Genomic DNA, 15,842 nt, shown 5'->3' with positions numbered 1-15,842 from the left:
GTGCAGGAATAGAAACCCTGACTAAGACACACATGGTAGTTACTGTCTGTAACTCCAGTTACAGGGGGGAATCCAACAACCTCACACATACATGCAAGCAAAATGCCAATGTACATAAAGTAAATAACAACAACTTAATTTAAAACGTTGAGATGTTAGAGCACTGGAAACTCGGGATCTTCTGGTGGGTGCTCAGCCAGATGCAGGTGCCAGCCCAGCTCTACTCGATCGTGCCCCTGGAATCACTGTGCCCTCATTCTGGTTCTCTCCATATTCCTTCTTATTAATCTACTTCCTGGTATGATTTTCTTTTTCCTCTATGTTCTTCTTTAATTTAATGGATTCATATTACATTTCATCTTACCTTCCTGCCAGCTACCATCCTTTGTATTTCTCAAAGTATTTTATTCAAATACTTGCATCATAAGATTTAACCCATTTTATCGTGTTGAGTGTTTTATCTATTTCTGTTCTATACATATATATCTATGATAAATAACAAGACTAATTATAATATCCAAATTTTTAAAAATTTTTAAAAAACAATCTCCCAACTAGAAAGTTAAGGCATCACTATGTACACAACGCCCTAAATCAGAGCCCTAATGATTTTACCAGGAACAAGGCTGACAAGCAACTCTCAGCACAGTGGCAAGATGTGGTATAAAAATCAATAGCTTTTCATATGTATCAATGACAAACATACTAAGAAATAATTCTTAGTATTAAGAATTACAATAAGTAGTTGTAATTACAAGAAGTACAATAAACTCAGAGAGAGAGAGAGAGAGAGAGATATCTTGGACTAAAGCTAACTAAGGAAGTAAAAGGTCTCTACTTCACAAGTATAAACCACAGACACACAGCCAAGGAAAACACCAGCAGACTGCAAAGCCTTCCCATGCTCATGGGTCAGAAGAATTAATTGTAAAAACAGTGTTGCCAAACGCAATCTATAGATTAATAAAATCTCGATCAAAATCCCAGCCCCATTTTTCACAGAAATAGGGGAGTGAGTCTTAATTCCCATGGAAGCATAAAATACCCCATACTCAAAGCAATCTTGGGCAGAAACAATGATACAGGAGTAATCGGTTATACTTCTGAGCCACAGTAATAAACGCAGCGTGGCCCTGGCACAAACAGACACATACATCAGTGGAATAAAGCAGGGGACCCAGGTATGCCCCACCCAGCTACAGCCACTTAGATACACACTGGGAAACAAGCAGTGCTGGACAAACCCCATCTACAGCCACTTAGATACACACTGGGAAAGTAGCGGTGCTGGACAAGCCCCGTCTACAAGTACAGTAAAGTAGCACACGCGTGAACATCAACTCCAAATGCAACGACCTCAACATAAAACCCGAAACTCTCCAACTGTTCAAGGAAAAGCAGAGAGAACACTTCAAGATATGGGCATAGGGAAGCACTTTCTCAATAGGACTTGCCCTGTCACAAAATAAGAGCAACAATCTAAGCTAACAGGGAGGTAATCATGAAATTAAAATCATGTGTGCTACAATGACAGAGCTAACTGAGTGAGGAGACTGCCTGTGTGGACGAAATTCTCCTAAGCTCCTCCCCTAATAGGGGAGAATAAACAAAAGACAAAAGGGCCTTAGGAAAACAAAACAAGGAAGTAAATAATTGAACTTTCAACATTCTTACCCAAGTAAATGGAAATTAAAACTACTTTGAGAGTCCATCTCATTCTAGCCAAAATGGTTATTATCAAGAATTGAGGATGCTCAGAAGGGGAGACCCCCATTCACCACTATGAAATGTAACCACTATATAAATCACTGGGGAGTTTCTAAAACACCTAAGAAGTCCCAGTTACAGCACTCCAGGCACATATCTATAGGATTCCATATCCCTCACAGACAGAGCCTTGTGCATCCATGTTCACTGCGGCTTTGTTCACAATAGCAAGGAGCCATCAACTGATGAAAGAGTAAAGGAAGGATAGTCATATACACAATAAAATTCTATCCAGTCATAAAGAAAAGTGAGATTATGAAATAATATGAAAACGGATGTATTAATGGAGGAAAATAATGCTGCAAAATAATGTATTAAGTGATATAATTCAGGGTCACAGACACAAACACCACATGCTCTATACAAACTTAGTTTTTATTTTATATACATGTGCATTTATAAAGAAGAAATAGGCCAGGAATCCAGAAAACTAAAGATTCTTTAAAAAGAAGTAGTTGTATAGCAGAATGTATGGGATAAGAGAACAGGAGGCAGGAACAGCAGGAATAGAAAGACTGAAGGCAGGAAGAGAGGAGAAAAGGAAGTGGAAAGGAGGGTCAACCAATACTTACAAGAATTACAAGAAGGAATTCTGATACCCAATAGCTAACCAGAACATCTTTAAAGAGTTTGAAATGAAAGTACCCTGTGTGTATGAGCTAATCAGCTCCCAGAAGCCACAGATAATCAAACATAAACCCTAGTGCAAGGAACCGACTGTCTTCCTTGAGATTTTAGGCCACTCAAGCCCCCAATAAATACAGGCAGATGCCAGTCAGTTAGTTAGTTCTTCTCTAGAACCAGATGGCAAGATTCTATTGCTGAGGCTGCCACATCCACTGACCACAGGAATCAAGCTGGAAGTGTGTGTGTGCTCGCGTGCTCACCTAATGTGTGCTACAGTGTGATTTGACTTGATGCCTACTCTGAGAAGGAATACACACCCAGTACTGTAACTAGTCCAAAGCCCATGAGTGGGAGGTCACAAAGCACAGTGAGAAAGCCAGTGCTGTTGTTACTGTCATTGTTTTACTAAATGGATATGGCGAGCCTTCCAACTGTCTTCTAAGTAACTGTATTTATGCACATGTCAGCTCTAGTCAAAGAAGTATCTTTATCTGGAGAGTCATGCAACTGAGGAACTCAGAACTGGTAATGTCACCTGAATATCCAGATACTTGCCACTTTATATTATTATCCCTCAAAGGCGAAAGAGCAACAAGAAGGGCCTGAGCCCTGGGACCCGCTGCCTTCTGGAATGTCATAGCTACAGTCCTCAGTAACACCCTGTGATGAACAGGGAGAGCCTCATGGCCTCGACCCCCTTGGGGATTTATATGCACTGATAGTTGGAGGCACGGGCATATTTTTCAGTGGTGCAGCCATTGATAAAGTATCTACACTCTTGTGAGCAAATTCTCACCTATGTTTCTAAACTTCTTTTGATTTTTATATTTGGTCACACACAAAAAAGAAAAGAGAAAAAGTAGAAGGTGGCTAGTCAAAACATGGGAAAAGACTACTAATAAGAGTAGAAAGCTGTCTCAAGACACAGAGAGACCGATCCAGGCCAGGAATTTAGGAGGGAGATGAGATCAAGTCTGCAGCTGGAGAAGCACCTCGAGGTCTTGTCTTCTCTCCTGACCTGAGATTGAGTTTGTGTCATTTTAATTTGTAAGTGAATTTCTAAAAAAAGTTACAGTCCTTCACATCCTTCAAATGGTTGCCCTAAGAAATGATCTACTTCCTTGATACCAGTTTTTCTCTTCTAGAGTAAGATATTTTTAAAACAGAGATTAAGATAAAATCACATAACAAAGCCACTAAGATAAAAAGAAACTGGAAATGTTTTTAGCTTCACGAGAAAAGCTGAGAATAACATACCGTTCAACTTGCCTCATTTTGTTCTTAGAGCAGGCACATTACATACAAATGAGTTAAGCACTTAAAAAACCATGATTAACGTACCAAATCCAGGAACACTTTTGAGACTGGATTTGAGGCAAATCTTCTCCACCCTGAGGTAGCTGTACCTCATTAGACAATTCCACAGGAACATCCAGTCCACGCGTGTCCTGTGGTTCATGATGATGACGCTCCTCTCTCCAGGCACAAAGGCGTCACCTGTTATAACCACTTTGACACCAAACATGGTCTCCAGCAACGCCTGCAGAAAGATAAAACGTACAAATATAGAGCAACTTAGTTAGAGCTTTCAAGTTAAGAAGCCACATATGAAATTAGTCACAACCATGTTTATGAATTTATTAGATATTCACTATACAAAAAGGCAATGAAGAAAGAATTATGGACCTTTTTCCTTCTTGCTAACCTTGTCACAACCATGCTATACTGCTTTTATAATACCCAAAAAGGAGGACACTTAAAAAACTAACTAAACAAAAAAATTGTCTTTGGAAAAGCAAAACTGCTTTTAAAAGTTTCCACAGGTAAATTGTATATGCCATGATATATGTTCCATGGCTTCTAACACACAAGAAACAGTTTCCCATGCTCTTGCTTTTGTAATAAATGGGGGGCTCTGACCTGGAGTGCAAGTAGGAAGTGCTTTCAACACTTCCAATCTCTGCCACTAATTTTAATTTCTGGAAGTTTCTTGATAGAAAAATATGAACTACCTTTCAAATCTTCAATTATATAGTATTAAGTTTTTTTAAAAAAAAGTACAACATTCTACTAAGCAATGTTAAGGATATAATGGTATGATTATTACCCAATATTTCTAGATAGAATAAAAAATAAAACTGAATGTAGGATTAAAGAAGCTAAACTTCTTTTTTTGCTTACTTTTTTTTAGGAGGGGGGGTTTGAGACAGGGTTTCTCTGTGTAGCCCTGGCTGTCCTGGAACTCACTTTGTAGACCAAGCTGGCCTCGAACTCAGAAATCCGTCTGCCTCTGCCTCCCGAGTGCTGCGATTAAGGGTGTGCGCCACTGTACTGGCTGGTTTTGTGTGTCAACTTGACACAAGCTGGAGTTATCACAGAGAAAGGAGCTTCAGTTGGGGAAGTGCCTCCATGAGATCCAACTGTAAGGCATTTTCTCAATTAGTGATCAAGGGGGGAAAGGCCCCTTGTGGGTGGGACCATCTCTGGGCTGGTAGTCTTGGTTCTATAAGAAAGCAAGCTGAGCAAGCTAGGGAAAGCAAGCCAGTAAGGAACATCCCTCCATACCCTCTGCATCAGCTCCTGCTTCCTGACCTGCTTGAGTTCCAGTCCTGACTTCCTTGGTGATGAACAGCAATGTGGAAGAGTAAGCTGAATAAACCCTTTCCTCCCCGACTTGCTTCTTGACCATTATGTTTGTGCAGGAATAGAAACCCTGACTAAGACAAGCACCAAATCCAGCTCTAATGTTTTTTTCTATAAGATAATCTTTTGTTTCTCAAAGAATACACGAAGACTAACTGTCTACTAAAATCTTCCAGCATATCATCTACATCGAATTCCTGACTCAAATGAATGCTGAAATGCTTGCCAGGTTTGTTAAATTAACATTTCTACTACCCGTGGTTATTAATTTAGATTGATAATTCAGAAGGAAAGTGTGTGTTACAAATGAGAGCTCTTACACAGTGAGCTGCCCTTTCATTTCTCCTTTATATTGTCCAGAATCTAGGCTCAAACTCCTACCACAGCCTCCCAAGAAACCAAAACTACAGCATATCCTTATGCCCAACTTCAGTTTAAAATTCCAAACCACTTACATGTAAGTCCTACTTTATTTTATAACTAGTTGAAAAAGGCTTGATCAAAGGGGATTAAAAGAAAATCCAACCCCTCAAATACCATGAAATAATTCAACATTGACAGTGAATGAGCTATGAGCATGTATGGTAGAATGAAACACAAACATGACATTGAAAGAGGAGCAAAAACAGGTCATAGATTTGAATATCCACAAGTAAGGCTTTCTACAAGAGCTTTAGAAGAAAATACACTCAGTACAAAAAGAAACAACTACAAAGTTGTATCCAAGGCGGCTACTTCCCAAAAGAGGACACTTGCGTTGTGTGGCTAGGTAGAGCTCCCTAACCAGGGCTGGCAGTGCTGTTGCTGGACCTGCTTCACAGCTGCAGTTCCTCCAGTGTGTATGGAGACAGGAGGGCTGCTGAGGGAGGCTCGCTGGCTTCTGGTGTGGGAAACACTAACTCAAGGCGTAAGTGAACAGCAATAGAGGAAATTACAGGGCATGTTCTTCTATGCACATGCCTACCACCACGGAAATACACACAGATTATTCATTAAAGCACTTCTCAATGTTTCTGTTTGTTTGTTTGTTTAAAAATTAAAAGCTTTATGGGCTGATCATGGTGACACATGCTTTTAACCCCAGGGCTTGTGAGGCATAGGTAAGTGGATCTCTGTTTTTCTGATATAACAGAGTAACAGTCAACTTCTACCTCATTTAACAGAAAGAAAAAAGAAAGTTTTTCATTCAAATGAAAAGCAGAAAAGACAGGGTGAATAAACTCTGTGATGGTTTGTATATTCTTGGGTCAGGGAGTGGCACCATTTGGAGGTGTGGCCTTGTTGGAATAGGTGTGACCTGGTTGGAGTAGGTGTGTCACTGTGGGTGTGGGCATAAGATCCTCAGTCTTCCACTAGCAGCCTTTGGATGAAGAGGTAGAACTCTCAGCTCTGCCTGTGCCATATCTGCTTGGATGCTGCCATGCTCCCACCTTGATGATAATGGACTGAACCTCTGAACCTGTAAGCCAGCCCCAATTATATGTTGTTTTTTATAAGACTTGTCTTGGTCATGATGTCTGTTCACAGCAGTAAAACCCAAAGACAAGCTCACATTTTATTCTGTGGCATGGCTACTTTTTACTAGATTTACCCAGGTTTACAGTTAAAAAGAGAAGAAGAAAAAGTCAGGATAGATCCAGATAGAGCTAGATCCAGGAAAGCCAGGACAACAGAAACAAACCCTGGGAGTGGGGGTAAGACTTAAAAGAAAATGCAGTCTATTGAGGAGGAAAGAGCTCAAAAGTTAAACTTTACAGCCACAGAACCACCTGGCTGTGCTCTGTGACAACAGGAAATGAGCCCAAAGAGAAAGACTTTACCCATTAAGGGCTCCAACTTGTGAGAAGGAAATTTTACTTGAAAAAGAGAGCCTGATCAGGAAATGTAGCTGAGAGTGCTTGCTCCCCTTGCCTTGAAAGCAGCTGTCTGGGTAAGTGTTCTCCAGTATACGCTCATGGAAGCTGATAGCAGTGCTCCAAAGGAGACCTAGTCACATCTCAAGCTGGTAGAAGAATGTGACAGCACTGTCCACATAGGACTGGCTTTGCTGGCATGACAGATGCAAGAATGAAGAGGCCCTAGAATCTACTTCAGAGAGCAGCTGAGGCCAGGCAAGGTGTGGCAGGGCAGACACCTGCAGCCTAAGTGTCCATGGAGATCCAGCATGTTGAAGAGGTCAGAACCTTTTGTCAGAGTATTTCATCACAGAATAAGAACAGAACACTTTAACTGCAAGTGTCGATAAAAGAGAAAGAAGAGAAGGAGGAGGAGGAGGAGGAGGGAGAGGAGAAGGTGGTGAGAAAGCTGGGAGGACCAGGCTGCATGCAGTACTACATTTATAAAACAGACACATCTGTATAGAAAATTGAAAGCACAAGCAACTGCAAGGGGGGAAGGCTAACTTTTAGAAGTGATGGTTGCAAGTTTAAAACCCCTCACTACAGGATTCATTTTTAAACAAGAAAAATACACTATAAATGATTTAAAAGTCAATTGTCAGGAAACCCTCCCATGCCCACCCCATGTCCTGGAACTCACTCTGTAGACCAGATTAGCGGCAGACTCAGAGATCCACCTGCCTCTTCAAGTACTGAGATTAAAGGTGTGAGCCACCGCCTCACACACAGCTGTTTCTGTTCATGTAAAACCCCTACCCTAAGCACCATTTCAGGAACTGAGTCAACCTGAATCTCAAGGGCCCACGGCAGCCACAAGACACTTTCACCTTGAGGGCAGGCGCTCTGCCTGCTGCCTCACTGATGGATGGCAATGAAACAGGACGGAAAGGGGCCTTACCAATCAGGGAAGACTGTTTCCATTCCTTACCAATCAGGGAAGACCGTTTCCATTCCTGATTTCTTTTTCAGACGCTAAACACCTGGCCTCTCTATCAAAACAGTCTGACAAACCCAGTAGCCTAAGCAGAAAGAAGAATTCACTGTTGCTAAGGAGAAAGGACAGGAACAATCCCCAAGGGAAAGGCAAGCACGCACTGCCCACTGATCGGCAGCAGCCTCTTCCCAGTACCAGAGGAGGCAGGAGCCGGGACTAGAAACCAACAGGCATCAGCTCAAGATGAGGGGATGCTCTCAGAGCACCATGATGACCCTGTAGAGTGCCACCTGCCCCATGACTACGGAACACTGAGTGCACTCTGATCTTACCCAATCTGTTCACTTCATCTGCACAGAGAAGTCACATGTCGTTTGTATGTTCCTAACCTTTGTAATTACTGAAAAGAACTGAAACAAACACGCCTCTGAGAAGTTAGGAAGATGTTTACTGTTAGAAGCTTCGTGGGGTGGGTTACATTTTTACCTAATTTTTTTTCATACAAACTGTTGATATTCTTTCCCTGACCCGATAGAATCTTAATAGGCATCACTGCTTTGTAAAACACAAAATGGATATGCAGAATAAATTTAAATAATGTAAAAATTCTTCACTCTTTAAAATTTATATATTTTTATATATAAATTATACCTTTCATTATGTGAAATATAAAAGAAAATGCATGAAGAACATAGAAAGAAGTTCTTATTTTCTGTGAGGATCTTTACAAGGGTTTGCTTTAAGGACATGAATATTTGTATTTCTGTTTTCTATTTCCCTTCTCTTTTACATCTGGAATGCTTACTATAGAACACAGAATATTTGTGTTTCTCTTGAGAACTAGACCTCCGATGCTAACAAAGTCCAAGAGATAGATAGCCCCCAGGACAAGCAGGCGGACCTCTCTTGGGTGCACAGCTTACCACAGGAAGCGTGAGCCACGTAGCCACAAGGCGGCTGCTAATCCAGCGGTACCACGACAGGTTTATAAACATCAAAGGTAAAACGGGGCCGAGCATAAAAATACTTCCAAAAAAGCTTCCGGCAAACAGGAAGAGAATAAAGTAAATCCCCTTCCATGACACCATGATTCTGAAAGATAAAACAAAGAATATATCTTATTACTATGCATTTGCTCTGGAATTCCATCACAGTTCTGCATACAATAATCTTTAAAGACAAGGTTACTGAGTGCTGATGAGGGCCACAGATTCCCTGGCCTTAAGTCTAACAAGTTGCCAGTGTACTAGAAATTGATACTCTCAAAAAATATACATAAATGTATATTCTGCAGGAAACTGTGTTGTCTGGAGTAAGAAGTTAGCACTGAAGGGTCTTTCTGTTTTTCTTTCCTAGGCATTATTTCCAGGCATTGTTTTCCACCTAAAAGCAGAAATAACGGTGAGGGTTTGCAGAACCGCTTCGTATGGGTGAGAACACATACAGAAAAAGCAACATCAGTTTCACAGAATACAGTAAAATTCAAAGAACAAGATCTGGAAGTGTTCATTTTTGCAATAGATCCTAGGATCCCATTTCTGGGCACCTGGCCTTAGACTGGCACTTTATGAGCTAGCTAGATAAGTCAGCTGCCCCTTCACTGGCTTTGTCCAAACAGCTACCAAAGCATTACTTTAGGGGTGCTGAAGCCAAAATTCAGCATGGATATTTTAAAACCAATGCTTGGAAACACAGCTGAAAATGAAAACTCCAATATCTGATTCTATAAGCTAAACTGAAGTTTAACTTGGCACCAGGTGTGTTTTTAAAATTTCTACCAATATCTGATGGTATATATACAACATCCCACAAAGTAGAAAAGGCAGGAATAAGGAGAGGGCAGAGGGAAGGAAGGAACGAAGCCCAACTGAAGCAGTAACCAGGCCCCAGTTTGCACTGGACAGGCAGGCAGGAGAGCCAGGCGCTCCCACACACTCTCCACCCTTTCTGAGCTGCTCGCCATTAACAATGTTAACAGCAGCTTCTCCCCAGTCTTCAACTTAAAGCTTCTTAACAGAAAAAAAAAAAGGAACATAGGCTTTAAATTCAGTAATTTAGAGCTACTTCTTACACACGCACAAACCACCACCACCATGCACTGTGCTGCGTTTCTACTCTACCTGAATACAGTTATACAAAATCCTACCCTGACACTCAGCATATATACTAGAAAATCTACCAACTGTCTAGTACAAATAAAGTTATCTTTACACAAAAGTTCTACATAATCCTTTATAGCACCATTTCTCATACTTGCACAAACTAGAACTAACCTGTCAGCGGAGGGTGTATAGATTCTGAATGATCAATCACCAATGGAAGACATATGCCTGACACAGGCATCCTGACTTACTCTCAGATGCACTGGACTGAATGAGATGCCAGGTAAAAAGGACATTTCTTTTATGGAGCATTCCTACAAGGCCAGGCCATAGAATCTGTGGCTGGCTGGCTGGCTGGCTGGCTGGCTGGCTGGCTGGCTGGCTGGCGAAGATGCTCTGAGGACTGAAGGACAGCACCCGGGAAGCCTGGCAGACGAGCAAACAACTGTTTCCCAGCGGCACAGCACTGCAGAGAAGTCACATGGACTAGTCTCCCCTTTCCTTCGTTAGAGCTCAGCATTGAACCCAGACTCCACGTGCACCAAGTATATGCTCTGTCACTGAGCAACATGCCTAGCCCTAGGCATTTTAAATCTCGTTCAGTCATAGTTGTACCTGCCTGTAACGTAGCATTGGGAGGCAAGAACCCTGACGTTAAAGCTGGAGGGTAAGTTTGTTGCCAGCCTAAGCTACGTAGTGATTGATACTCTGCTTCCCAAATAAAAGTCTCTTAAATGACTAGCTGAAGTCAAAGCTATGTTCTTAGGAAATTCTAGTCTTCAAATTATTTCAATAATAATAATCCAAAATATTTTTCTAAGCTTTTATAATACGCCAGATACAATTTTATGTATTTGGTTTGAATAGACTTTAACAGTCACAACAATCTCGTGGTGTGGGTATTTTTATTACCCCTATTTATACATCAGGACTCTGTGGCACAAAAATGTTAAGTAATTTGATCAAGGGTAAACAGCTAGTGAATAGCAACACTGAGAACTGGCTCTGGGGATTTCGGTGTTGGTGCCTAGACTCAGCCACATTATACGCATTATAATTATTATTATAAGTCATTATTCAAGACTATATTACTCTTTAAATAGGCACACACTTTAAAAGATTTATACTACAAAGACATAATTATAAACCAAGCTTTAAAACCTTATTTTAAAAGTATTCTGAATTTAGAAGTTCACAGGAACTTGATGAGGAGGCTTGCCATTCAACCACTCACTTTGGAGAATTAATACCAGCTTCCCTTACCTAGTGGCACCCTACCTATTAACATGAGCCTGACTCTGGTGCCAACCCATGGCAGTGACTGATATATACTTAAAGGAAGGTATGGCTTGGTGTGACTGCTATGCCAAACAAAAGGCAAAAAAAAAAAAAAAAAAAAAAAACCCAAGTGCATGAACCAAGACATGGCTTTCCACCGAGGCTTTCCACTCAGTTGTTTATATTATTCCTGGAGTACTCCAATGTGAGAACTCCCTGATAAGGACTAGTGGAATCCACTGAGGATACCTACATGTCCTTAGAAAGGAACCAACTACATTTCACTTCATAGACTTTCTTGTTATATGTTGGTAATAGGCACTGTTCTCACAGTCTGGCTAGAAAGGTAAGGTCACAAACATGACCAGTTCACTGTAAGTCAGGTTACAATAGTGGTATATTCTGAAGCATCCAATCATCGCAGCAGGGATAATTACAGTATTCAAGAAGGCATCTTCCTGGATGAAGTGGTGGACAGAGCAGAAAGAAAATTCAGGCAAAAAACCAAACAGGTTTGTAGAAATTTAAAACACAAGCCATAGAGATTTAGAAATTACTGAAATATAAAGGTACAAGGTGCACATGTTGGCATGCAAAAAATCCACAAGAGCAAAGGCCCTAGAATAAAGCTGTGTATGGGTCAGGATGGGGGAAAAGAATACCTTCACCTTGGCACAAGGAGTGGAAACTAAGAAATATGTCTCATATTGTAAGACAACAGATAAAAGTGACTCAAGTGTGGACAGTCTGCTCTGCTAAGAGGCTTCTCTGGGCTTTATAGATAACTCCTAAGACGTATTGGGAAAAAACCCAGGATTGAGAGATACCACTATCAAAGATGTCTTCAAGGCATGACAGACACACACCACACAAATGATCATGCCATAGTCCTTTACCTGAACACCTCATCTATAACATAAGGAGGCTGAGAGTGCATCTACTCTAAGGCCTCAACTAGTTTGAAGACAGTCATCTTGTTATTTGCCAGACACTTTATACAGCACTCCTGATACCTACCTACTTAAGATATGAAGATTTAGCCATGCTTGCTGGTGCAGATGTGTAATTCCCGCTACCACTCACCAAATCAGAAAACATCCACGTTCATGGCTTGCCTCGGCTCTGGTGAATGCACTGCTACTTGAGTACCTCCAAAGGACCCTGCTCAGTACAACATTTTCAGGGCACTAGGACTGGGCTACAGCAATGCAAAAATAAAGCTCACCGACTTCACTTTCTATATACAACCCGAACATCTATCACATGGAAGAAATCTGGATTTTGGTCTAACTCAAAGTTGAATTTTAAATAGTACAGGCTGTAAAAGCAATCATGATATAAAACATCATAATGAAGCCCATTACTCTGTGTAATAGCCTTTAAAAGTTAAAAATAAGTCATTTTAGTAACAATGACTCCAGTCAACTGGCTAGCCTCCTTTCAAAGGACCTTTAATCTAGTCTACATCACACCCTCTCCTTGGTATATATTATGCTATAGTGGATTCGTAAATTTGAGGATTTAAAGAAAAAACTTTTGCTATATCCCTTGACAGTGCTATGTGGCCTAGAACAAACACTCTACGTTCCACCCAATCCAAACAAAAGCCTGCAGTGTGTCTAGTTAGATGAGGACAATTTACAGGTGAAGCAATGGAGGAGTGGAGTCCTTTCACTACAGACTCCCACCATAATTCACATGGAAGGAAGTCCACTCTGGGAAATGCTACCAAGTTCATGATCTGGAACAGTGAGCAAATTCAAGGCCATAGGAAACAATAGATAAGTCTGTAATAGATGAACAGTGGTGCTTCAGTAATCTGACAAGGGGGCAATAAAGGCCCACAAAACCAAACATCTCCATTACGAACAAGTTACACCTCTTACATCCCACCCTAGTCATGAAGAAGGCTTGGAAACACCCATCTATTTTCAAAAGAATAGGAAAACAGCAAGTAACTGTGTGTGTGTGTGTGTGTGTGTGTGTGTGTACATGTGCATGTGCATATGTTTATTACAGAGAGGATTAGTAATATAAATCTAAACTGGGTTTGGATTCTGCAAAATTCCCAATGAAAAACCTTTTACTACCATAGAAATATTTGTACATTCATGTTTACTGCTGTTCTATTTTAAATAACAAGAAAATGGAAACAAGCTAAATGCCCCTCCAATGAATGGGTAGTGAAAACTTGGTACACATATACCATGGAATATTATTTAGCTGTAAAGAAAAATGAAATCGTGAAATTACAGGAAATGAACTTGGAATGCACAGAATGAAGAGAAGTGAACAAACTCAGGAAGGAAACAGTGTGCGCTCGCACTCACGCAGCCAATGCTCAGAATGAACACATGCACTCCAGTGCAGGAGGGCAAGTGCAGAACACTCAGACAGCAGAGCATGGGGGGACACCATCAGGTGACAGGGATGGACTGCAGGCAGAATGATGAGGCATCAAAGATAACAAAATTAATCTTCCTAGTTTTAATGTTGTCACTTGTCTTTCTTTTTTGTGGTGGATATGTGTGTAAAAATTAACTGCTGGTAAATGTATAGAACCTAAATGGAGATCCATAGCTTCAGAATGGCCATTCTAACTACATAGATGTCCACTCAGATGGATAAAGTTGGGGACTGGACAAGTATTTGTTGTAGGAACTACCTTAATGTGGCTGTGTGATGTTTCTATTTGTAAGTTCCCATTGGACAGCCAACACTTTAGGAGTCCCACCAGATGCCCTGACTGGCGAAGTCTCTTTACCTCGCCATACTCACTCATGTAGGAACACTTGCTCACTACTTTCCCAAAAGGAGCTGGCCAACTCTCTAGAAACTGAAGTTTTATGATGACTCCCAACTGCCACGGCACCTTTGAGAGTCTACGAGTCTTCAGCTAATGATAGCAGTAGCAAAGTACGCTTACCTATCAAAAAAAACCCAACCAACCACAAATACCTACATAGGTAGGTAAGTAGACAGATCGACAAACAGATGTGTATATAGGTAGGCAGTGATTGTTAAAGAAAAAGAAAAATACATGTATTTAAAAAAAGAAAAACAATGACCCACATAATGAAGTACAGTCATGGTGGTGTATTCAAGAGGCTGCTAAAGTACTGGTAATGTTCTATTTCTTAAGGACTATGATTACATGTATGTTCAACAAGTGTTTTGGACTATCAATATCCATTCTTCACAAATTTCATATACATGTTACGTTAACAATAACATGAATATTTTACTCCCACCCCCCTTCTTAAATGAAACACAGAATAGAACTTTCACTCCTTAATTCATTTACATTTGCATGCATTTTACAACCTGAAGTATTTTAATTATAATAATTTGAAGAACATGCAAATTAATCCAGGGTTAGGGATATGTTACAATCCCTAATCACTTTATAGAAAATACAATCCTTAACAGTTAGCTGAGACAAATGTATCAGAAGTTTATTTTTTAAGCAAAACTATTAAAAAACATGTACATGCTGACTCACATAATAAAATCAATTATATAAGAGGGAAATGTAGGCACAGATGTCAATGGTTACATATGCATGCATACAGAAGTCTTTATTGGGAAAATAAAAAGTCAACAACTCTAGCCTGCTTATTGTGATTACCCACGTGTTCCTGTGTACACTTGTGAAGATCTGCTGTGCACGCATTACTAAATCACGGTTTTCTAACACAGTGAAATACTTCAGAGCTGACTAATTTCTCTTCAATCCATGTTGCATACGAATTTGCACAGCCCCATGATGGTGGACACATCTACATTTGCCTTGTAACTGATGCTCAAGAGCTTACATGTAAGTTTCCCTATGCACAAAACAAGTACCCACCTTATTTTTTTTCAGAACCTAGTAACATAAATACATTTGTCTTACCCAATAAAATGGAATGTCTCTTTATGCCCTGAGGAAAGCTACATTTATTTTCCATGTCAGAGGACAGAGAGATCAGAGCTACACTGAATAATCCTTCCTTTCCAGAAACCAAGAGCACGGTTATTACCTCTTTCTTCTCTAACGTCTTTTATTTTTATTCTCAACGGCATTGTCACACATGTCTTTAATTATAACTAACTTTAAATTATTTCAGGATATAGTCTACTAATATAAAATAAATTACAATCTAATGTCACCATTATTCATCTTTACTTCCTAGGCATACAAATGAGTCTTTATTAAAGCATGGTATCAGGAAACTATTTAAAAATTCCATTCAAAATATTCTGGAGATAAAAATATACTCTTTTAATAAGCAAATCATCAGGACAAAGGCTTCTTTTAAGAAAAATAAGTCAAAAACGTAAAATGTTTCTGCATCAATTGAACACTCCTGAGTCGAGTGCAGAGGAAGCTGAAAAGACAACATAGAATTTTCTCTAGATCCTTAACTTGTTTGGAAAAAAGACAGAGATACTGTAACAGGGAACAAAAAACAACCTTGCTTCTTTCCTCCTAAAGCGGCACGAGAAAATATGATTCTCTCAAGTACAAAAAATACTGATAAACAAGCATAGTCGTTAGGAAGGTCTTACAAGAACCCAAACCACAGCCGGGCGTGGTGGCGCACGCCTTTA

At 40.2% G+C, this 15,842-nt stretch overlaps 1 protein-coding gene across 6 annotated transcripts in view; it reads right to left on the bottom strand.

The window, feature by feature from the left end:
* Lclat1 (lysocardiolipin acyltransferase 1) overlaps window positions 1-15,842 on the bottom strand; it is a 120,922-nt gene that overhangs the window by 64,387 nt on the left and 40,693 nt on the right. For 4 of the 6 annotated variants that reach the window (XM_021149524.2, XM_021149522.2, XM_021149525.2 and 1 more), the window contains exons 2-3: window positions 8,793-8,961; window positions 3,736-3,934 (exon numbers count right to left, since the gene is read on the bottom strand). In XM_021149524.2, coding sequence (XP_021005183.1) covers window positions 3,736-3,934; window positions 8,793-8,957 — 364 coding nt within the window. In that variant the 5' untranslated portion in view covers window positions 8,958-8,961. The remainder of the gene's footprint in view (window positions 1-3,735; window positions 3,935-8,792; window positions 8,962-15,842) is intronic. The other 2 variants (XM_029471251.1, XM_029471252.1) reach the window with 1 other exon arrangement.

This window comes from Mus caroli, chromosome 17 (assembly GCF_900094665.2).
Source record: "Mus caroli chromosome 17, CAROLI_EIJ_v1.1, whole genome shotgun sequence".
NCBI classification, from domain to species: domain Eukaryota; kingdom Metazoa; phylum Chordata; class Mammalia; order Rodentia; family Muridae; genus Mus; species Mus caroli.
This window is presented reverse-complemented; position numbering and strand designations above follow the sequence as displayed.